This window comes from Ranitomeya imitator, chromosome 2, assembly GCF_032444005.1.
Source record: "Ranitomeya imitator isolate aRanImi1 chromosome 2, aRanImi1.pri, whole genome shotgun sequence".
Lineage (NCBI taxonomy): Eukaryota > Metazoa > Chordata > Amphibia > Anura > Dendrobatidae > Ranitomeya > Ranitomeya imitator.
The window spans coordinates 467751110-467775267 of record NC_091283.1 but is presented as its reverse complement, the minus strand read 5'-3'; the positions used below and the strand labels follow the sequence as shown (position 1 = coordinate 467775267).

The 24158-nt window shown below is 46.4% G+C and overlaps 2 protein-coding genes across 3 annotated transcripts; one reads left to right on the top strand and one right to left on the bottom strand.

Moving 5' to 3' along the window:
* Positions 1-731: 731 nt before the first annotated feature.
* On the top strand, positions 732-16171 carry NELFCD (negative elongation factor complex member C/D). 2 transcript variants are annotated; one of them, XR_011318351.1, is made up of 16 exons: positions 732-902; positions 1480-1592; positions 2910-3019; positions 3966-4075; positions 4317-4424; positions 4504-4656; positions 4737-4867; positions 5157-5322; positions 5531-5665; positions 5917-6056; positions 6161-6275; positions 6460-6555; positions 7450-7590; positions 7667-7796; positions 13180-13275; positions 15644-16171. XR_011318351.1 is itself a non-coding variant. In XM_069751229.1 (15 exons), the coding sequence occupies exons 1-15, from the start codon at positions 816-818 to the stop codon at positions 13212-13214; spliced, it is 1770 nt and encodes a 589-aa protein (XP_069607330.1). In that variant the 5' UTR covers positions 732-815; the 3' UTR covers positions 13215-13367. The 2 variants fall into 2 exon arrangements, 1 of the variants encoding a protein (XP_069607330.1); XM_069751229.1 differs by lacking the exon at positions 15644-16171 and having other exon boundaries at positions 13180-13367.
* CTSZ (cathepsin Z) lies at positions 14991-24141 on the bottom strand. The gene is made up of 6 exons (XM_069751230.1): positions 23947-24141; positions 21469-21632; positions 20172-20351; positions 17338-17488; positions 16171-16336; positions 14991-15482 (listed from the first exon to the last, which is right to left on the bottom strand). Exons 1-6 carry the CDS (start codon positions 24057-24059, stop codon positions 15369-15371), a joined length of 888 nt encoding a protein of 295 aa, XP_069607331.1. The 5' UTR covers positions 24060-24141; the 3' UTR covers positions 14991-15368.
* Positions 24142-24158: the final 17 nt, after the last annotated feature.

Here is a 24158-nt window from a genome sequence, read left to right as displayed (position 1 = left end):
CGCAATGCCCCTAAACTCGTTATGAAACATATTGCCCCTGACGGAGGGATATATATATATATAGACAGTATTTATGTTTTTACGATTTTTTTGAGAACATGGATCCATTGTATGTCCGTATGTCGGTTTTGCAAGCCTGCGAGAAAATCTCGCAGTACGGATGCCATACGGATTACATACGGAGGATGCCATGCGCAAAATACGCTGACACACCCTGCCTACGGAGGAGATACGGACCACTATTTTGGGGACTTTTCTGCGTATTACGGCCGTAAATTACAGACCGTATTTTTATACGCTGAGTGTGACGCCGGCCTAACAGCTCCGCTATTTGCAGTTTGCCTGATTTCCAATATGGCCGTCTGAACCTGGCTTTACAGGGAGAACATTTGCAGCATAAGCTTCCCACATGCTAGGAGATATCCCCTTCAGACAGATGGAGAGTTTCCATTTACTGACAGCAAGAAGAGATATTGAAATCTGAGGCGACTGGATATTTATATGAACTGGTGCAAGGAAGAAGAGCAGCTGTTTCCTATGGCAACCAGACTGGGCCTGGTGCTGGTAAATGCCACAGCCGGGTGCAGCCCCTTCTCGGCTGGACTGAGGCGGCTCTCGTCCAGTACTCGGGTCCTGTTCGCTCTCCCGCAGGCGGCTGGTCTTCACAAACATGGCCGCCGCCGCCTCCATAGTGGACAGATTGGTTCTATGCTATCTTCCCTATGCTCTTCCGGGAGAAAAAACATAGGTCATCTTATTGCGCCTGGAAACTGCGGAAAGTCAATAGAGGAAGCTGCAGACCCCCTAAAGAGGAGATGGACCCCGAATACTTCCTAGGGAGCAGCAGTGGCGGAGGGGTCAGCTCTGGGACCATTATTGGGGACTGGGAGGAGAGAGGAGCGGTGAGTCTGCACTTATTCCTCCTGAGGCTCATAGGAACTGATGTGTGTGTTGCTGGGACTTGTAGTACCATAATAATACTCGGGGGAACGTGCTGGGTCAGAGTACAGCCAAAATAGCAGCACTTCTAGGGTGTGATGGGGGGCGATCGGTATAATATCCCATCAAGGTCTTCAGCTCAGAATACCCTTTAATAAGAGCATACATCCTGAAATCAGAAATGGAGTGTCCCTTTAAAGGCCCCCAACACGTTAGATACATTTTGGCTGAGCCCACCCATTTCAGCAGCTCCCTCCATGTATATTTAGTGACCCCTGACTCTTCCCAGATGGGAGGTTTTGGGGGCAGAGAGGAATCGGGTGGAGGTAAGAGATGCCTGACAGCGACGTCTCCCCCAATCCGAACCAATGTACGCTCGGCTGAACTGAGCATGCATGTGTATGGGGGAAGCCCACAGGGAACCTGATGTGGCCCCCGATATCTACACTGTCATTTCAAGCAGTTCCCCTGTCACTTGATTGTGAAGAAATCTGTTCCCCGATGCGTCAGTGACTTCTGTCCTGCTCTGTTATACGGCAGGATGAAGAGTATGGAGAGGCGGAGGACGACGCCGAGGTGCAGCAGGAATGTCTGCAGAAGCTGTCCAGTCGTGACTACATCATGGAGCCGGCCATATTCAACACCTTGAAGAGGTACATCAGAGCCGACTCCATGTTAGCTCCTTCTGGTTTTTGAGAGTAGCAGATCTAAGATTTGCGTCTACGATCATCTTCTGGGCTCGTGTACACGACCGCTTATATCGGATGAGCGCTATGGTTTTCACATACCCAAGGTATTGTATGGGGCTTACAGAACGACTGAATAGAGAAGGTGGAGATTTTTTTTTTCCCAAGAAAAGCTGATGACACTCCGATCAAAGTCTGATCAGAGTAATCCGACCCTTCGTTTTCTCCAGTGTAAACGGCCACGTGACCCTACCCCAAAGGGAAGCGGTTATCAGAAAATCACCTATTGTTTACATCAGGATTTTATGGTAAATGTGGTGTTTTTTTTAAAACATTCTGTTAGCGTTACAGCTCGCCACACTGGTGTATAACACAGCCAAGTGCTATATGATGCTTTTTCAGATGCCACTATACCCCATGTTATATTATGGGGCAGTGCAGGCCTGCAATTATTTAATTGTAATCGAGGGCGGAGAAGATGGAGTCCTCCATCTTCTCCATACCTGTGCTGCAACTCTGTGTCATACAAGAAAATCGGATGACACTCGGATCAAACTGATAGGTTTTATATATCAGCAGTTTACAACGTACGTGATCAAACAGGTTAACAATCGCAATGTATCAGTAAAAATTGGGTGCAGTACAGATGATCCCTATGTGATCCGATTATTGTTTTTTGCACCATCATAGACTTAAATGATCGAGCCTCATCCAACATGCAACAAAAGTAATGTATGCTTTGATTTATTTCACTTGGTCCATGAGGAAAACCTATGCTCTCCAACCTATGATATTCTATTGGGCTGTGTACATGTCTGATTTTATTTTTTCCTTGAATCGAGTCATCTGCAAAAAAAATATCGCAGGCATGTCCCATTTTGATACGAGGGTCAAATCAAAATTGTCAATGGGTCCATGAAAAATTGGACCTCACTCAGGTAACAGTCATACGATTTTCATGGACTGTTAGAATGGAGACTTTTTTTTTAAATTCCTCAACGTAGGAGAAAATTGGATGACACTCGGACTACAGACTGTGATCAAGGTCTGATCAGACTGATTGGTTTGTTATTCTCACATGTAGAAAAATCGGACATGTGACTGAGCCCTTACTGTTATAGTGATGTGATTTTTAAATACATCTGTGGCCATTAAACACCAAAATAATGTGTATTTTATTTGGGACTTGGTTACTATAGATTGTGTCGTGCTAATATCGGGCCGATTCCCTCGCCTGATGGAGTATACGGCAGTGTGAGCGAGCTCTGATTCTGTTTTGTGCAGGTATTTCCAGGCAGGCGGGTCTCCGGAGAACGTCATTCAGCTCCTCTCTGAGAATTACGCAGCTGTAGCACAGACCGTCAACCTGTTGGCAGAATGGCTCATCCATTCAGGTACCGGTCATTGTCACTTGGTGGAGTTGGTCCCGGTGCGGAGATGAGAATATATTGGGTTAATAATATAAATGTTAAGTCTGGGTCCAGTAGAAAAGTTGTTATGTTATTGGGACCTGCAGTAGAGTAAAGGTACCGTCACACTAAGCGACACCGACAACGATCCGGATCGCTGCAGCGTCGCTGTTTGGTCGCTGGAGAGCTGTCACACAGACCGCTCTCCAGCGACCAACGATGCCGGTAACCAGGGTAAACATCGGGTTACTAAGCGCGGGGCATCGGGTTACTGAGCGCCGGGCAGCCGGAAAGCACAGCGGTGACGTCACCGCTCTGCTTTCCGGCCGCTGTGCTCACAGTCAGAGCAGAGAAGCACAGCGCCGGGGACAGACAGCGGTAGGTAAGTATGTAGTGGTTGTTTTTTTTACTTTAACGATGGTAACCAGGGTAAACATCGGGTTACTAAGCACGGCCCTGCGCTTAGTAACCCGATGTTTACCCTGGTTACCAGCGAAGACATCGCTGAATCGGCGTCACACACGCCGATTCAGCGATGTCAGCGGGAGATCCAGCGACGAAACAAAGTTCTGGACTTTCTTCCCCGACCAGCGACATCACAGCAGGGGCCTGATCGCTGCTGCCTGTCACACTGGACAATATCACTAGCCAGGACGCTGCAACGTCACGGATCGCTAGCGATATCGTCTAGTGTGACGGTACCTTAAGGCTAGGACATGATGGCAGGGTGGGCACTATTCATCCACGGGGTATGGTGGCTGAATTGTGATGGCAGAGCGGGGGACCATTCAGTTGTGGGATGTGATGTCAGACCAGGCTACTGACTAGATGTGTTTTGGTAGAGGTTCTCTCTGATGAGACAGCCCCTTTAAGTGTCCGTGTTACTATGCGGCTTGTATGAGAAGGTCATTCTCCATATATTGTGTTACAGGAGTGGAGCCAGTACAAGTCCAGGAGACGGTGGAAAACCACTTGAAGAGTCTGTTGATTAAACACTTTGAGCCGAGAAAAGCAGATTCCATATTTACAGAGGAAGGAGAGGTAATAATTAGTGATCAGCGTACGTGATCAGATAAGGCGTTATGTGAGCATGCTCTGGTGCTAAGCAAGTGACATCGGCGAGCTCGAAAAATATGGTCGAGTCCCCGCGCCTGCATGTGTTGCAGCTGTCGAACAGACATGCAGATGCAAGGACTTGAAAATATTTTTCAAGCACGCCAAAGACACTCGGTTAGCATGGGAGCATGCTCTGATAACGCCTTGCTCCCACTTTGATTTGCAGACCCCCGCGTGGCTGGAGCAGATGATTGCACACACCACATGGAGGGACCTGTTCTACAAGCTCGCCGAGGCGCATCCAGACTGTTTGATGCTGAACTTCACAGTGAAGGTGAGTGACGGAGAATTACTGCTTCGTGTGACGCAGCTTACCGCTAACGGATAAATCCTCATCCTGCACTGTCTCCTAGCTCATCTCTGATGCCGGGTACCAAGGAGAAATCACCAGCGTCTCCACTGCTTGCCAGCAGCTGGAGGTCTTCTCCAGGGTGCTTCGTACATCACTGGCCACCATTCTTGATGGAGGAGAGGAGAACCTTGAAAAAAACCTACCTGAGTTTGCTGTATGTTCCTCTCAGCACTGCAATGCCATTCATGGCGTCTGCCTTCACTTAAGCATTCTCCTTTTTGTCTCGTCTCGTAGAAAATGGTTTGTCACGGAGAGCACACCTACTTGTTTGCACAAGCCATCATGTCTATATTGGCGCAAGAGGAGCAGGGAGGATCTGCCATGCGGAGGATTGCACAAGAGGTGCAGAGATTTGCTCATGAAAAGTAAGAATGGTTACGTAATCTTTTAATAGATTTATTTCAGATATACAGTGGCATGTAAAAGTTTGGGCACCCCTGGCCAGAATTACTGTTAGTGACGCGTTTTCAGCGCGATCGTGTTAAATTCCACTGTCAGAGATTGACAGCGGCATTTAACATGTTAGGTATATAGAAATATGAATATAAAACTTTTATTGCCCTAAAAAGGCTCGCTGCTAGCTGAATCCCCATAAGGACTGTCAATACGACCCATGAGTATTACATTATTTTACGTAGACTTTTTCTTCCCCAGGGGCCATGACGCCAGTCAGATCACTCTTGCGTTGGGCACCGCTGCCTCCTACCCTCGGGCATGCCAGGCACTTGGTGCTATGTTATCCAAAGGCGCTTTGAACCCTGCGGACATTACTGTCCTGTACAAGATGTTTACAAGCATGGACTCTCCCCCCGTGGAGCTGGTGAGGATGAGGGGCTCCTCTATTGACCAGAACACTATATGTATACGTCATGTCATCAGTGGATCAGTCCTTGGGCTTCTGGCCATCACTTACAAGATGGCTCATGCAGAATGTATTTCTGTATATTTTCTGTTACTATGCCCACACTGCCCCTTCCTTAATATATGCCGTAACTTGTCCATATTTCCTAAATCTGCTCCTCTCTCAGATCCGTGTTCCTGCGTTCCTGGATCTTTTCATGCAGTCGCTCTTCAAACCCGGAGCCAAGATAAATCAAGACCACAAGCATAAATACATCCATATATTGGCTTATGCTGCCAGTGTGGTAGAGACATGGAAAAAGGTAAGCCTTTACTTGGATAGGAGAAGCCTGATCACGGCGTACTCTGCATTTACGCTTTCCTGTGCATGAGATAAAATGGGTTGTCTAAAATTTTGAAAAAGAAAAAGCAGATGATTTAAAAAAATAGATAAATACAATTTTCTCCTGGAACAGCGCCACCCTTACTCATGGTTGTGTCTAGTATTGCAGACCTATCCTTTTGAATCAAGGTGTAAAATCGTCAGATCATCCCGTTGTCTTATTTACCGCAGAATAAAAGAGTGAATATTAATAAAGATGAATTGAAGTCCACATCCAAAGCAATCGAGACTGTCCATAATCTGTGCTGCAATGAAAACAAGGGCGCTTCGGAGCTTGTAGCCGAGCTTGGCACATTGTATCAGTGTATCAGGTAGGCTGAGATGATGCACGGCTTATGGGATGGGATTGCTGCGTTAGAATGGTGGACATGGCTACTGGTCCAAAACTGGTCAATGTTTCTTGCTTCCACCACAGGTTCCCAGTTGTAGCAATGGGTGTTTTGAAGTGGGTGGACTGGACGGTATCAGAACCTCGGTATTTCCAGCTCCAGACGGATCATACACCTGTACACCTGGCCCTGCTGGATGAGGCGAGTGCACCAAAAACCATTGGTGTATTTACACCACGGTTTCAGGATTTTACCCATGAAATTGACTATAGAAAGCAATCAGACAAACTTGCCACCACGGACTGACAATTCCAACTAATTTTATGCGATAAGGAATTGTATTTCCACATTTGAATTCTTCCATGTTTTGTCACCGTCCTTGTAGATCAGCACTTGTCACCAACTTCTACACCCACAAGTCCTGCAGCTACTTATTAAACTCTTCGAAACCGAGCACTCGCAGCTAGACGTCATGGAGCAGGTAAGAGACTGCAGGGTGGGCTGCCTGCATGGCGGCCGTGTAGACTTCAGATGCATTTCTGAAACCAAATATGTCATGAGAATATAGGGTCTTATTTAAAGGGGTGTTCTACTCGTCTGTTAGCTGAGCTCAGTGATTGGCTGCAGCAGTGATGTGCAGAAAGCAGGCGCTGTGTCCCGTGAAGCTGAGATTATGCTTTGTTTGATATTTTACAAGATAAAAACTTTTGGGGACCTCTTTTTTTTTTAAAGGGAAAGCCCCTTTAGAGGGAGTCTGTCAGCAGGATTTCACCACCCAAACCATTTAGGTGTAATGTACCGTAGCTCTCTCAAAGACCAGTCCAGCAATATATTTACTGAGAAATCCGCGTTTCGATATACCATAATTCTCCCGTCACATTTCCATAATTGAAGCCTGTCACTTCAGCTCTATTCCCTGCCCAGCACGGCCTCCTCCCGCTTGATTGATGGCTTGTTTGTCTGGAGTCTCGCACCATAAAGGCTGTCAGTCAAGCAGAAGGTGTGTGCGCTGGGTGAGGAATAGAGCTGGAGTGACAGAGGCTTCAGATCTACCATAGTCCTTCAGCCTCATTTGCATATCAGTGCAAACTCTGGACTTCTCAGTAATGGAGGAACGGACTGACCATGTAAAGGTATTGCTGGACTTGTCTTTGAAAGAGTTACATGTGGATATAAATTGTTTGGGGGTGAAATCTTACTGACACATGCACTTTTACAGGGTTTGTCATTGCTCACTTCTGCTTCCGAGACCTAAAATACAGAGAATAATTAATAGATTTTTAGAAGGAAATATTAAGCTTTCAAATATTATTGGGAGAGTTCAGCTCTGAAGGCTGCAGAATTCTGTATTCAGTTGTCATTTGTCTCTGAGTAGATGGAGCTGAAGAAGACGCTGTTGGACAGGATGGTTCACCTGCTGAGCCGGGGGTATGTGCTGCCTGTTGTCACCTACATCCGCAGATGCCTGGAGAAGCTTGACACTGACATCTCTCTGATACGATACTTTGTGACAGAGGTGGGCTCTATCTGTATGATCCACAGCCCATCCCCCATCTTAATTACCATGTCTTAATTGCCATTTTCCCCTCCAGGTTCTGGATGTCATTGCGCCTCCCTATACCTCAGACTTTGTGCAGCTTTTCCTTCCCATCCTAGAAAACGAAAGTATAGCTGGCACCATTAAGACAGAAGGAGAACATGATCCGGTGACAGAGTTTATAGGTAAGAACTTGCTGATAATGTGTGCAAACTGTAAAGCGCTTCAGAATATGTTAGCGCTATATAAAAATAAAGATGATTATTATTATTGCTGCTCATCTATATTTTGCTGGCCAGCAGGTGGCACCTGTCGACTGTGTACTGTTACCTGCACTTATCACTGTGAGCACTAGGTGGCACTGTATAGCGGTTACTTAGATTCATCCACTTTTCCTATGCAAATAGTGTGAACTAACTCCTAACATTATTATTATTTATTTATATAGCACCATTAATTTCATGGTGCTGTACATGAGAAAAGGGGGTTACATACAGGGTTATAGATACCGTTTACAGTAAGCAAATTTACAATGACAGACTGGTAGAGGGGAGAGGACCCCGTCCTTGCGGACTTACAGTCTATGGGATAATGGGGAAGAGACAAAAGGTCGGGGGTGCGACAGCTCTGGCGGTGGTGACGCGGCAGCTCTGGCGGTGGTGACGCAACAGCTCGGGTGGTGGTGACGCGGCAACTCGGGTGGTTGGTGAGGCGGCAGCTCGGGTGGTTGGTGAGGCGGCAGAATGGTTACTGCAGGGTGTAGGCTTTCCAGAAGAGATGGGTTTTCAGGTTCCGTCTGAAGGAGCCGAGGGTGGTCGATAGTCGGACGTGTTGAGGCATGGAATTCCAGAGGATGGGGGATATTCGGGAGAAATCTTGGAGGCGGTTGTGTGAGGAACGAATAAGTGTGGAGGAGAGTAGGAGATCTTGGGAGGATCGGAGATTACGTGAGGGAAGATATTGGGAGATTAGTTCAGAGATATAGGGAGGGGACAGGTTGTGGATGGCTTTGTAAATCTGTGTTAGTAGTTTGAACTGGATTCGTTGAGGAAATGGGAGCTAGTGGAGGGATTTGCAGAGGGGTGAAGCAAGGGAGTAGCGAGGAGAGAGGTGAATTAGCCGGGCAGCAGAGTTAAGGACGGACTGGAGGGGTGCGAGTGTGTTAGAAGGAAGGCCACAGACGAGGGTATTGCAGTAATCGAGGCAGGAGATAATGAGGGCATGCACAAGAGTTTTAGTAGATTGTGGGCTGAGGAAGGGACGGATTCTGGCAATATTTTTGAGTTGGAGGCGACAAGAGGTGGCACGAGTTTGGACGTGCGGTTTGAAGGGCAGGGCAGAGTCGAGAGTTACCCCGAGGCAGCGGATTTCAGGTGCGGGAGAGAGCGTGATGCCGTTTACCATAATAGATACGTCAGGTAGGTGGGATACGTGAGATGGGGGAAAGATGATGAGTTCGGTTTTGTCTACATTGAGTTTTAGGAAGCGAGAATTGAAGAAGGAGGATATGGCTGATAAGACACTCCGGGATTCTCGACAGCAGAGAGGTGACATCTGGGCCAGAGAGGTAGATCTGAGTGTCGTCTGCATACAGGTGGTACTGGAAGCCATGGGACTTTATGAGTTGTCCTAGGCCAAGGGTATAGATGGGGAAAAAAGTAGGGGCCCTAAGACTGAGTCCCTCAAGGCTCTAACAGAGCGGGCGGGATGAGGAGGTAGTGTGGGAGTGGGAAACGCTAAATGTGCGGTTGGAAAGGTATGAGGCAATCCAGGACAGGGCAAGGCCTTTGATGCCGAGGGAAGAGAGGATCTGTAGCAGTAGGAGGTGGTCGACTGTGTCGAAAGCAGAGGACAGATCCAGAAGGAGGAGGATGAAGAACTGTCTGTTAGCTTTGGCTGTGAGTAAGTCATTAGTAATTTTGGTCAGAGCAGTTTCGGTGGAGTGGTGGGGGCGGAAGCCAGATTGGAGGTTGTCAAGGAGAGAGTTAGATGAGAGGTGGGAGGAAAGTTGACCATGAACATGCTGCTCAAGGAGTTTTGAAGCAAACGGGAGCAGTGATATGGGGCGATAGCTGGGCATAGCAGTTGGGTCAATGTTAGCGTTTTTGAGGATGGGTGTGATGGTGGCATGTTTGAAGGCAGAGGGGAAGGTACCAGAAGATAGCGATAGGTTGAAGAGATGGGTTAGGGCTGGAATGAGCGTGTTAGTGAGGTTGGGGAGCAGGTGGGAAGGGATGGGGTCAAGTGCACAGGTGGTGAGGTGTGATTTGGAAAGGAGGGAAGTTCTCCTTTAGTGATGTTGGAGAGGGAAGTTATTAGGGAGGGGCAGAGGTCAGGTATATGGAGTGGTTGGGGTGGTGGAACAGTTAAAGTTTGCCTTATCTGGTCGATCTTGTTTTTGAAGTAGGTGGCAAAGTTCTCAGAAGAGATGAGGGGAGTTGGAGGTAGCAGTGGTGGGCAGAGGAGAGAGTTAAATGTGCTGAACAGTTGTTTTGGGTTGTATGATAATGAATATACAGGGTTAGTGAAATAGGTCTGTTTAGCAGAAGTGAGGGCTAGTTTGAAGGCAAGTGTAGCTTGTTTGAAAGCAGTGAAGTCGCCTGGCAGGCATGTTTTTTTCCAGCGACCCTGGATGCTTGTTGGAGTTTTTTTGGTGAGGTTGTTATGCCAGGGTTGCCTATTGCTTTGTCGCACTTTGCCATGCATGAGAAAGGTGACAGAGTCTATGGCTGATGTGGGGGTGGAGTTATAGAAAGCGGTGGCGCAGTCTGTGTCGTGGAGTGAAGATATGGAGGACAGGGGTAGGAGAGAGTCTGAGAGTCTTTGAATGTCTAGTTGTACAAGGTTTCTGCAAGGATGTGGTAGTGGCTGGACATGGGGGGGGTGGTGAGGAGGACAAGGATGAGAAGGTGAGTAGATGGTGGTCAGATAGGGGGAAGGAAGAAGTTGTGAGATTAGATAAGGAACAGAGGCGGGTGAAGATGAGGTCTAGTGTATGTCCGTCTGTGTGGGTGGCTGTGGAGGACCACTGAGTAAGTCCAAAGGATGAGGTAAGGGACAGGAGCTTGGAGGCTGCTGGCTGGCAGGTGTAAATAGTGATATTAAAGTCACCCATTATGATGGTGGGCATGTCAGCAGAGAGAAAGTGAAGAAGCCAGGTGGAGAATTGGTCAATGAAGGCAGTGGCTGAGCCAGGTGGTCTGTATATGACAGCCATTGGAGATTAGTGGAAGAGTAGATACGGACAGAATGGACCTCGAAAGAAGGGAGGGTGGGGGTTGGATAGGGTTGAAGGAACAGTTTTTAGAAAGAAGGATACCCACTCCTCCGCCATGTCTGTTGCCAGAGCGAGGAGTGTGGGTAAATTGGAGGCCAGCGTAACTCGGTACAACAGGAGAGGCCGTGCCATCGGGCGTCAGCCAGGTCTCAGTGAGTGCCGGGAAGGAAAGGTTGCGGGAAGTGAAGAGATCATGGACCATGTGGAGCTTGTTGCAGACAGAGCGGGCATTCCAAAGTGCCCCAGAGAGAGGAAGCAGGGGGGTGGGGGTCAGTGGCACAGATTTTAAGTGTGAGGGATTGCGGTAGTTTCTCTTAGTGTGAGAATTATAGGGGTGAGGATTAGTGGAATATATGAGGTGGGGAGGGGGTGCCAGGATTGGGGGATATGTTGCCAGCAGTGAGAAGGAGCAGAGGGAAAGCGGGTGGGTGAAGTAGAGTGATCGGCTTATATTATATTTTAGTAGGAAAGGTCTGAGGTTAAGGAGCAGGTCTGCAGATGAAGCAAGGGGGTGGGTGGGAGAGAGGGGAGATAGTTATGTGGTTTGAGGGTGCAGGGGGTTTGGGGTTAGTGAAAGAGAGTGAGGATTAGTGGAGCAAAAACAGTGAGGGCAAATGTGAGCATGATTAACCCCTTTCTGACCTCGGACGGGAAAGTACGTCTGAGGTCAGAACCCCCGCTTTGATGCGGGCTCCGGCGGTGAGCCCGTATCAAAGCCGGGACAGGTCAGCTGTTTTGAACAGCTGACATGTGCCCGCAATAGCGGCGGGTGAAATCGCGATTCACCCGCCGCTATTAACTAGTTAAATGCCGCTGTCAAATGCAGACAGCGGCATTTAACTGGCGCTTCCGGCCATCAGGCCAGAAATGAGCGCATCGCCGACCCCGTCACATGATCGGGCGTCAGTGATGCTTCTGCAGAGTAACCATAGAGGTCCTTGAGACCTCTATGGTTACTGATGCCGGTTTGCTGTGAGCGCCACCCTGTGGTCGGCGCTCATAGCAAGCCTGCAATTCAGCTACATAGCAGTGATCTGATGATCGCTCCCATGTAGCTGTGCCAATCGAGTTGCGCCAGCTTCTAGCCTCCCATGGAGGCTATGCCAGATAGGCGCGAAACGGCCGTCGTCAAGCTTCGCCGCACCCCCGGTCGTGAAGATGTATCACATTACGTTCGAATAAAGAGACCTGCACAGCATGATCGGCGAGTGCGCTCCATTTTTTTCTTCGTATTGGGAACATTACATGGACTTTTCTCCAGCGGAGCTCTGCACCCAGGATCAGATATCTTGGCCTATTCAGCACAGGTGAGCGGTTCCCACTTTGTTCTTCCTGGCAGTGGTGCTGTCCAGCTGTTTCTATTGTTTTTGTATATATATATATATATATATAAGTTTAAATCACCCCCCTTTCGCCCCATTCAAAATAAAACAATTAAAAAAAAAATTAAACCTACACATATTTGGTATCACCGCGTTCAGAATCGCACAATCTATCAATAAAAAAAAGCATTAACCTGATCGCTAAAGAGCGTAGCGAGAAAAAAAATTAGAAACGCCAGAATTAGGTTTTTTTGGTCGCCGCGACATTGCATTAAAATGCAATAACGGGCGATCAAAAGAACGTATCTGCACAAAAGTGGTATCAATAAAAACGTCAGCTTGGGACGCAAAAAATAAGCCCTGACCCAACCCCAGATCACGAAAAATGGAGACGCTACGGGCATCGGAAAATGGCGCAATTTATTTTATTTTTTTTAGCAAAGTTTGGAATTTTTTTTCACCACTTAGATAAAAGAGAACCTAGTTATGTTAGGTGTCTATGAACTCGTAATGACCTGGAAAATCATAATTGCAGGTCAGTTTTAGCATTTGGTGAACCTAGCAAAAAAGCCAAACAAAAAACAAGTGTGGGATTGCACATTTTTTGCAATTTCATCGCACTTGGATTTTTTTTCCCGTTTTCTAGTACACGACATGGTAAAACCAATGATGTCGTTCAAAAGTACAACTTGTCCCGCAAAAAATAAGCCCTCACATGGCCATATTGATGGAAAAATAAAAAAGTTATGGCTCTAGGAAGGAGGGGAGCGAAAAACGGAAAATCCCAAGGTCATGAAAGGGTTAAAGAGCAAGGGAAGGCAAGTGAAATTAGAAGACGGATTAGCCTTACCGTCTGGCCGATTTCTGGTATATTTCTGATGATACACTTTAAATGATGTCACATCTGACTAAAGTCATATCTGACCAGCCCCATTGAACTTATACATTCACTTATTCTTTTTATTTCAGCTCACTGCAAATCCAAATTCATTATGATACACTGACCAGCCCCAAAGGACGTTCACGGGGCGTGAGAGGAATCTTCTCGTTTCTGTTTTTGTGTGTGTATGTATATACTTTCCCTGCCCTTTTTAAAATGCATTGTTATGGTATTTGCTTTTGGAATTTTTTTTTTTTTATAAATACATTTTATTGTACACGTTTGGTTTGTGCATCTTTTATGCTGAGAAAGATGTGCCTTATTAGAGAGGTATTACTGTGTGTGTTTTAACAGTGGAACTTATCCTGTGGCCTCCTCATACCTTTCTATGAGTGATAATAATAGAGAAATGATGCAGCGAGAAAATAGATCCCGCACACTCCATCAGGATAAAATAACTCTTTGCACCCGGATGTATGTCTTTATTGTACTTATTGCCCTGTGAAGAAGCGCAAGCGAAACACACGTCAGGGCGCAGAGCCTATTGGGTCGATACCTCATATTTCATGGTACTTGCACATCGCAGGGGACTCTGTAAGGCTGGTTTCACATTTGCGTTTAAAAACGCAGCGTTTTAAACGCATGTGAAAAAACGCGTTTAAACGCTGCGTTTTTTTTTTAGACGCATGCATTTTTGCATGTTTTAAAACAAACGCGGCGTTTTGACGCGTTTACATGCGTTTTTTCCTGCGTTTGCGTTTTTGAAACGCATGATGAGAAGTGTGGGACAGCTGCCAATCATCAAACTCATCTAGAAAACCCACTATAAACAGAAATAGCTAGGGTTAGGATCCCTAGTAACCCTAGGGATCCTAACCCTTAGGGTTGGGGCGTGGCTTATCAGTGTGTATTCTTGTGTTTTTCTATTAAAACGCATGTGCTTAAAAACGCATGCGTTTACATAGACAGCAATACTTTTTTTGCCGCAAAAAAAGCATGCGGTTTTTTTTTGTGGCAAAAAAACGCCGCTAGAAATTACCATATTTTTCGGACTATAAGACGCACCCCAAATTTGGGGTGAAAATTGCAGAAAAAAAGATTTTTTATAAGATGGGGGTCCGTCTTATTGTCCGAATTTACAGTATCTTACCTGAGGGCTGGCGGTGGCAGAGCAGGGTCACAGGAGGCAAGGTGGCGGCAGAGGTGGGGTGATGCTGGGATGAGGAGGTGCTGGGATGAGGAGGTGCTGGTATCAGGAGGTGTGGTGAGAGGTATGGCGTGAGAGGGGTCCCAGGCTTACCGTGGCGGCGGAGGCGCAGTAAGCGGGGTCCCTTTCCCCGGTATGGTGATGCAGCAGCCCGGTAAGCAGCAGAGCCGGGTGAATCCTGTTGTTATCGGTGGGCGCGGCCATCTTCCTGAGGCCACGCGTGTGCAGATGAAACGCTCTGCATCACCTCACCGGAGAAAGGGACCCCGCTTACTGCGCCTCCTCTGCCGCCACGGTAAGCCTGCATGGCGACTATTAGACGCACCCCCCATTTTCCCCCCTTTTTTGGGGGGGAAAAAGTGCGTCTTGTAGTCCGAAAAATACGGTACTACATGTTGCATTTCTGCAACAAAACGCATGCATAGAAACGACGCATGCGTTGTCAAAACGCGGCAAAACGCATGCAAAAAAAACGAATGCGTTTTTAATGTTAAATATAGGGGAAAAAAAACGCATGCTTTTTTTGCGCTAAAACGCAGCGGCAAAAAACGCAAATGTGAAACCAGCCTAAGTGCAAGTGACTCCCAGGGGCTTAGGAAGCAATGACCGTCCTGGTCTGACGAGCCAGGGGCAAATCTTTGCTCGGCTGTATCTGTGCGCAGCCGGTCTGCAAATAAATAGAAATTCTCCAGCTTTTTACATAATAACAGATTTTAATTATGTTCCTGAATCATTACTGCGTCACACACAGACCACGTTCTCAGCATGTGTCCTATTCGGGCACTTGTGCTCCCGCATTATTGTCCTTGTTGGCGTTTTATTACATGGCCGGCGGTCAGTTTATTGCACTCTATGAAAATACAGCGATGTACAGGTAAAAATCACAATCTATACAACAGATTTGGTAATAAAAGAAGATGTCTTGTCGGCATCGGGCTCCAGTCCCTGTGGTGCTGATGCGGTTGTGTGATGTACCGTGGTTCTCTCGGACTCTGCAGACTGTCCCATTCCTAGCAAGGCGGTAAATGCAGATTGCAGCAGATTCTGCCTTCCTTGTCCATCTTGTAGTCATCAAGGCACTATTACATCTCCATAAACACAGTCCTGCTCAATGGCCAGGTTATAGTCCGCTCCCTGGCCTCCTTTGTATGTGCTTGTCACAATTCGCAGCCAGCCTTTCTCACCCTGAGTACCGATGAATAAGTAGTTTTATCATTGATGTACAACACGTGTGACTATTATTGCTAAAGCCCCTAAGAATGTATATGTGAACCATGATTATTTTATGTAAATCGGCCTTAAGGGGTGTTGTATAATTGTATAAATTTTTTTCCCTTTTTTCACAGCGCCACTCTTGTCCACAGGCTGAGTCTGGTATTGCAGCTCAAACCCTTTCAAGTCAATATTAGAGACAGCCCATAGCCAGAAGTTGCCTTGTGTCAAGTAGTAAAAATTGTGTAATATAGGATTATAGAAAAAGTGGGTTTTTTTGTGTGTTTTTTTTTAATGTTTTCTACATAATGCCAGCCCATGTACTATGGAAATAAAGATTGCAGTGGGGCAGGAGCAGTAGATTTACTGGGACATATGGTGCTGCGCGAGGCATGGCCTTGTCAAGGATGTCACCAGTGGGGTCTCTGAATTGGGACATTGGGAGCAGTAATAATCAAAGTCCTGACTGTGGTTTCTAGTTTTAGGGGCAAACACTACAGACCTCCGAATTTTTCAAATCCCCGACATGGGCTGTATTGTAAATTACCTAGAATTTCTGGTCCAGCCATTCACAGCAGTCCTAGAGCTGCACCTCCTGCTTGCAGGTGCAATGCTAGGACCCTGGCGGTCTATTACATGCCGTACCAGATACAGTACTCACCCATGGCTCTCCCCAGGAGTTCCGAACCACCCAGTACTCCACTCCATTTTCATCTAGGCCCCATCCAGCCACGGAGACTATGTGGTTCACCATAGGGTTTGGCTGGTACTCGGCATACAGCCCCCCAGTATAGGCATCAAGATTTTCTGTAGCCATTATCCCGCAGCTGAAGAAAGCAACAAGTGTTAAATCTGCATGCTTAATAACGATATGTACAAATGACTCGTTTACCAAAAATTAAATAAATGTTCTATGTAAAATGGTTATGTCTAAGTGTAGCAGTGGAGAGTAGAGTATGACAAGGTTGTGTCTAGTGCATGCACTTATGTTTAGGGTTGAGCGGGGTGAGCATGACACTTATGTTTAGGGTTGAGCGGGGTGAGCATGACACTTATGCTCCGCCCCAACCAACCCTAAACATAAGTGTCATGCTCCGCCCCAACCAACCCTAAACATAAGTGTCATGCTCTGCCCCGACCAACCCTAAACATAAGTGTCATGCTCCGCCCAGACCAACCCTAAACATAAGTGTCATGCTCCGCCCAGACCAACCCTAAACATAAGTGTCATGCTCCGCCCAGACCAACCCTAAACATAAGTGTCATGCTCCGCCCAGACCAACCCTAAACATAAGTGTCATGCTCCGCCCCCGCCCGACCCTAGGCATAAGTGTCATGCTCCGCCCTGACCAACCCTAGGCATGTCATGCTCCACACCGACCAACCCTAAACATGACACTTATGTTTAGGGTTGGTCGGGGAGGAGCATGACACTTATGCCTAGGGATGGTCGGGGCGGAGCATGACACTTGTGTGTACTGCAGGTTGGAGGGGGCAAAGCATGATCTTTATTAGCAGCTCTGGACGTCTCCAGAAAACCTTTTTGAAAGGCACACTATTTCTCATGGTGGTTCATGCTGTGTGATAAAGCTGATGCATCTTTAGACATGACTAGTGTAAGCGCTCGTTTACATTTGACCACCTACATAGATATATGATCACCAACCAGCTGCAGGTTTGTCGATGTTATACAGCTCCATATTCTCTTATACATTGATATTATGTCATGGTGCCTAAAGGGACCTCTATTGTAACATCTCAGCATGGTGCTGCCTCAGCCTCTGGTCGGTTACAGCCATTGGCATAGTGAAAGGTGCCATTTTTTTACCTGATCGGTCCATTCTTGTAGATCTCTGCCATCATCTTTTCCCTCCCGCTGACCGCGCCGTAGTCAGCGACTTTCCACAGCGTATAATTGGAGAGGTTGAAGCATTTGCCGAACGTGATGCAGGTGCCACACTGGTTAAACTTGTTGCACTCTGAAGAGTAAGAAATAACATGGTAGAATTGATTCCTGCTCCCGCAGACGACTGTTACGGGGGGCTACATACACGTTATGTATTATTTTGCTTTCTGCACCATTTCTATTCTCTGCTGTATGTTTAGCGATAACTGAGCAGAGCGCTCATGAGAAGCTTTAGGCTATGTGCACACGTAAGAAAAGAGGTGCAGAATTTTCTGCACAAAATCCGCATGTCCTGGCAGAATCCGCACCTGCGGATTTGCTGCGGTTTTAGTGCATTTTTTGTGCGGAATTGATGCGGATTTTACCACTGTGGATTTCTATAATGGAGGGGTGCAGAAACGCTGCAGATCTGCACAAAAGAAGTGACATGCACTTCTTTGAAATCTGCACTTTCTGAGCGGATTTTTCTGCACCATGTGCCCATATTTTTTTTTTTCACATTGATTTACATTGTACTGTACATCACAGTGCAGATCTGCAGCGTTTCTGCGCAGAAAAAAACGCAGCAGATCTGCACTAAATCTGCATCGTGTGCACACAGCCTTATGCTGGATTCCATGGAAATAAGACGCAGGAATGAGAAAGGTTGGGAATTGCAGGGGTCATAACTATTACAAGGGTTCTTCTGACACCTTACAGATAATGAGGGCTGGCGGCTTTTATTGCAGATAGCGGTGGGGGGAGGCTCCAGCTGCAGCCATTTGTTACACCCACAGACAGATCTGTAAAGAAGGTCTAATGTATGGTCACATAGAATATGTTAAATCATTTAAATCTAGTGTGAAAAAAATACAAATAAATATCGTGTACTGTCTATATGTAATATATAGGAGCACTGTGGTTGGGGGGGGTCTAGGGGCGCTTACTGGCACTGCAGTTACCACCGTTCTCATTGTCTGCTATGCTGGCAATTCTAGGGAGGTCCGGTGTTGTGAATTCTGCTCTTGGGTTCCCACCAGTGGTTGTAGGTGGGAATGCAGTTGTCTCTGAGTCACAGTCCTGGCCAGTTCTGACTGGGATATTTAGGTGTGCAGGATTCATTAGTCCTTGCCAGTTGTCAATGTTTCTTCTGAAGTGTTGGATCTCTTTCTGGCTTCTCCTGCTCAGCTGTCAATTCAGCAAAGATAAGTGTCTGGTTTTTGTTTCTGTGGCACACATGCAGTGTGCTTATATTCTGTGCTATTCATTTGTTTTTCTCTTGTCCAGCTTAGTCTTTGTCAGTGTTTTCTCAGTCTTGTTGGATTCTCTGGAGATGCAGATATACACTCCACATCTTTAGTTAGATGGTGGCGTTTTTGTATTTTCTGCTGTGGATTTTTTGGAAGGATTTTTAATACTGACCGCTTAGTATCCTGTCCTATCCTTTCCTATTTAGCTAGTGTGTGCCTCATTTGCTAAATCCTGTTTTCTGCCTGGGTGTGTCTTTTCCTCTACTACTCACAGTCAATATTTGTGGGGGGCTGTCTATCCTTTGGGGTTCTGCTCTGAGGCAAGGTAGAATTCCTATTTCCATCTATAGGGGTATTTAGTCCTCCGGCTGTGTCGAGGTGTCTAGGGTTTGTTAGGTACACCCCACGGCTACTTCTAGTTGCGGTGATAAGATCAGGGTTTGCGGTCAGTATAGTTACCACCTACTCCAGTGAAAGTTTTCATGTTGCTCCAAGGTCACCTGATCATAACAGTCCGGACTATTATTGGTATTGAGGTAGCTTACTATGTTTGGCAACGTCATAGGGGAATTAAAGAGGTTCTGCAAGACTTCATCACTGATATCTGTAGGATGCGCCATTAATGTTTTATCGTTGAGGCGTCTGATTTCCAGAAGCTCACGGATCAGCGCAATGAAGGGGCCGCTTCTCCTTCCTAAATACTTGTATGGGAAAAATTAAAATGTTGTATAGAGGTCCTCTATGGACGATCAGATGTATGGGGGGGATGCGTCAGAGTGGGACCTTGATAGCTAGTCCTGGAGGGTGCACCCGCATTAATCCTAGGGCTAGGCCGTTAATGTTGACACCCTTTTTACTGTAGGGAGCAGGATCACTATTGTGTGTGCCCCATTATAATAATAACCGATGTAAAGCAAATTCATGGTATTTTAGGAGGGTATTTTAGGGCGGCCTCACGCCCTTCCTCAAACGAGAGAATAGCATGGAGCTGGAAAACAATTTGATGCAAGTCACTCTTGATAATCCGCCAGAACTAAGGCTCAGTTTAGACGTCTGTGTACTTTATAGACTGGCCTCAGGTCTAGTGACGGGCAGTCTGGCTCTTTTTGGTGATCTGGATCACTTGGCTCCGCTCACCATAAAGAGCCGACTCTTATGGATCTCTATTAAATGTGTGTTTACCGTAGGTGAGCAAACATTGAAGATGAATGAAATTAACACACACAGTGAGAGCCATTCGGAGAATTTAGTTGCACTTACGGGGGTGCCAGCTCCCATCATTCCCAGCAAGGAGCTGGTTCTTTCTCTCATATCAGTCGCGAACGACCCATCACTGCTCCCTAACCAAACCCAACAGCCTCATATATGCCTGTAGCTGTTAAGTGTGGTTCAAGAGACCCGCGGCCAAGCCTCACATCGCGGTACGTATCAGTGTTCCACGCATGTCCGAATTCAGCATACGGCTGACCTCTGAAGGACACATGTCACCCTGCTGATGAGGTCACCCTGCTGATGAGGTCCTCCTACCCTGGTCCTTTGCCTGGTAGTTGTTGCAGGTTTCGTCCGGGATGCCATGCCTACTGGCGTAGTCCCACACTCCTCCGTGATCACCACCCTCACAGGATCCTGCTTCTCCACAGTCTATCACGTTCTGCACAGACAGGTAAGCTGAAGGCCACGCTCCTTTCCTCTTAATATTAATCCGGTCTGAAAGAGAACCAATATCATCTTCAGTTCTAGGGTGTAGAAAACCCTGAAACTATTCCTTATAGTAAATAAATGTGCTCATATCCCCTAGTTTTGTGTGACGGTAACCGTGTAAGCTTGTTTTTATTGGCAATTTAATTACTTATCGAACCTTAAAGGAGTATTCCCATCTCCCAAGTAGTAGGTATAATAATATTAGCAAATACCTTCTATTAGAAATATAGTATAGTTCTTCTGATTTGCTATGTCTCTAGCTTACATATCCATCGTTATGACCACCAACAACTAACTGTCACTCTATAAGTGGTTGTAACCATGGATACTTAAGCTACTGCAATGCCCTGCACATGGGGTAAGCGACACAGCGAATCAGAAAAACTATACTACATTTCTCATTGAAGGTGTTTCCTAATATTATTATTATTACACCTACTACATATTGGGACAGGATCTTGGAGATGGGAATACCCCTTTTAATGATAACGGCACTGAGTTTCTGGATGAGTTTAGTTTGACTTTCTCTAAGCGAACAAAGGTAAAGTGTCAAGCATGGAGGACAAAGCAGCAGTTTGGAGAGAGAAACCCTTTGTAACAGCAGGAACTTAATATACGTAAGACCACTGCCACGTTAATCCTAAGGTTTACAGTGCAGCGCAGCTCCGTGTTATTACTATGTGTGCAGCAAAAGCCAAAGAGATGGAGAAAACTCAACAAATTTGTGTCATTACAAGAAACTGGACTGAGCTTTCTTTTTTTCTTCCTCTTAGGGACACATGCACACGTTCAGTATTTGGTCAGTTTTTTACCTCGGTATTTGGTCAGTTTTTTACCTCAGTATTTAGTAAGGTTTTTTTTACCTCAGTATTTAGTCAGTTTTTTTTTACCTCAGTATTTGGTCAGTTTTTACCTCAGTTTTTGGACAGTTTTTTTACCTCAGTATTTGGTCAGTATTTTACATCAGTATTTGTAATCCAAAACCAGGAGTGGGTGATAAATACAGAAGTGGCAACGTGTTTCTATTATACTTTTCCTGATTGTCCCACTCCTGGTTTTGGCTTACAAATACTGACCGTGTGCACGTGGCCTTGGGAGCACTGGTCAGTTTACTAGAACCCACCGGCCATAGCGCTTGTACTCCCATGTGCCCAGCATGAGCCACAGTACTGTGGAATGTGCTGGTTTCGGGTGGAGCTGACATAGTTGGTGCCGTTGACGTTCCGCCAGTCCCAGACTTTGGGCAGACTTTTCACTGGGATGTATTCATATGGACGTGGGTAGGTCCTGTAGAAGAGGAAGACGGATATGATAAGTCACGGACATGATTATTTACCTGGTCTCTACTATATTATATGTGGGCTCACGTTATAAGAATGTGACATTATGCAAGAGCAAAGCTACGGGAAATGCATACAGATCTCCGAGGAAATCCTTAGGATGTTCTGCAGCAGCTGCGGCAAAGAAAGGGCTAAAATTATACGTAAGTCAATGATTGGTGCAAGAAAAAGCATATGCTACAAAATGAACACATTATTCGAGCACACCGAGGACCCTCGGTTAGCACTTGAGCATGCTGAGATAACACCTTATCCGAGCACGTTTGCTCATCACTAATTGATGCCATAAGTCACAACTTTTTAGACTAACTCTTTCATGATTTTTAATAAATTATTACAAGAAATTTTCAATTTTAGCCATTTATGATGAGAGGAAATCCCCTTTAAAGGGAAGGTGTAAATGTCCTCTAGCGGGAAGTAACACAGATTTGCTGGAGGAATTTCTGGCATCCAAGTCTCTGGAGTGTGAAGTATGTATAAGAACCTTGGAGAAGAACAAGTGCCATTAAGAGCTGCACACTGATCACTGGCGGAGACGCCCGGATTATTACACAATCTGGCCGGTGACTCCATTTTTGTAGACGTCCGCACTTCTTATACAGCGGGGTCTACAGATCCCACCGGCAGCTGCTGCTGACCACTAAAGTTTCACTGATTAATGAAAACCTGTCCGATCCTTTGCTTCCCTGGGGGATAAGCAGCTACCGTACCCCCCGTGCAGCTGATCTCCATGCATGAACCAAAAAAACCTTGATTGGGAAGATGGCTGCTGGCCAGAGAACTATTTTGCCATCTGGAGTTTTAGAAAACAGAAAAGTATGATTTGTTAAAACAGCGCCACACTTGTCAGCAGGCTGTGTGTGGCATTGCAGCTTAGCTTCAGTCATTCAGGTGTAACAATATAAAATGCTTTATTTTCAGTGCTTCTTTGGATTGTGCAACATGTCGTAGAACATCGGCAATGGGACTTTACCTAGTACCATGGATCCTTCTGCCTAGGGATCAGGTGGATCTAAAGGCCAGAGATCCCTATTGATCAGATACACTAGCGATGGCTATGATGAGACCCCTTTAAAGGGACCCTGACACCAGTATAAGGTATGGACTTAAGGGGCACAAAAGGAATCACTACCAGTCGGAGAGCTGGAAAAATCTTCCCACTGTGAGCCTGACTGCCACACCGAAACGTGTCACCTGCCTCGCTGACCGCACCGATTAATAGTGCGGCCGCTTATTGTCATTGTGTTCTAGAATCACGGTTCTGGGTATTTTATACCCGAGGAAGTGTCTGAATATTTGTTAGGTGCCCTTTACATGTCCCTCATGTCATCTTTCCGTGGTGAGAGGTTAGCCGTCGCCGTTCACGTTTCCAGCACTTAGCGGATCATCACACTCATTTACTAGAAAAGTGCACTCATATTGGTAACCGCCACTATTTCACTATACGCCTCTGCGAGACTGAGGATTAAAGGGCCACACACCCTAATAGTGCAGCACCATTATCATAGGGCAGAGGATCACACACCGAGCACTGCACAGTCCGGCTGATAACAGAGAACAGGCGCCTCTACTGCAGTGTTCGGCCATATTGTCACCGTTCTGTCTTTACACTAATGTGTATCGCCCGTCTGAGGGGCACAAAAAACACAGAAAAACTGTAAAGTTTTGTGGAACATTACTATGATAAAGGGGGACTGGGGCTTGTTGTTCTACCACAGCTGTATTCGAGAAGTCCTATACAGGAGATGCTGGGGCTTAGAGCTGTGGTAGAACTACAAGTCTCAGCATATCCTGTAAAGGGCTTCTCAAATAGAGCTGTGGTAGAACTACAAGCCCCAGCATATCCTGTATAGGACTTCTCAGATACAGCTGTGGTAGAACTACAAGCCCCAGCATCTCCTGTATAGGACTTCTCAGCTACAGCTGTGGTAGAACTACATCTGATAATTCCTTTACAGAGTATGCTGGGGCTTGCAGTTCTACCACAGCTGTATCTGAGAAGTCCTATACAGGAGATGCTGGGGCTTGTAGTTCTACCACAGCTGTATCTGAGAAGTCCTATACAGGATATGCTGGGGCTTGTAGTTCTACCACAGCTGTATCTGAGAAGTCCTATACAGGATATGCTGGGGCTTGTAGTTCTACCACAGCTGCATCTGAGTAGTCCTTTAGAGGGTAAGCCGGGGCTTATAGTTCTACAACAGCTGTATGTGAAGTCTTTTCTCTCTCTCTTCATCTACTGACCTGGCTGCGGTACCTACCTCACTCCAAAGTTGCCTCTGGATACTGGTTTATAGCAGTGCTGACCCTCCTGAAAGTAGAGCCCCCCATGAACCCAGGCGATGAGGGCACAAAGCAAGACATGTCTGTACATGGTGAAGGACGGGCGATGTCTCGTGATAGGCAGGAAGAGACTGGATAGAAACCAGCAGCAGACACTTCCCCCATTGCTGAATCACCAGCGAGGTTTCCT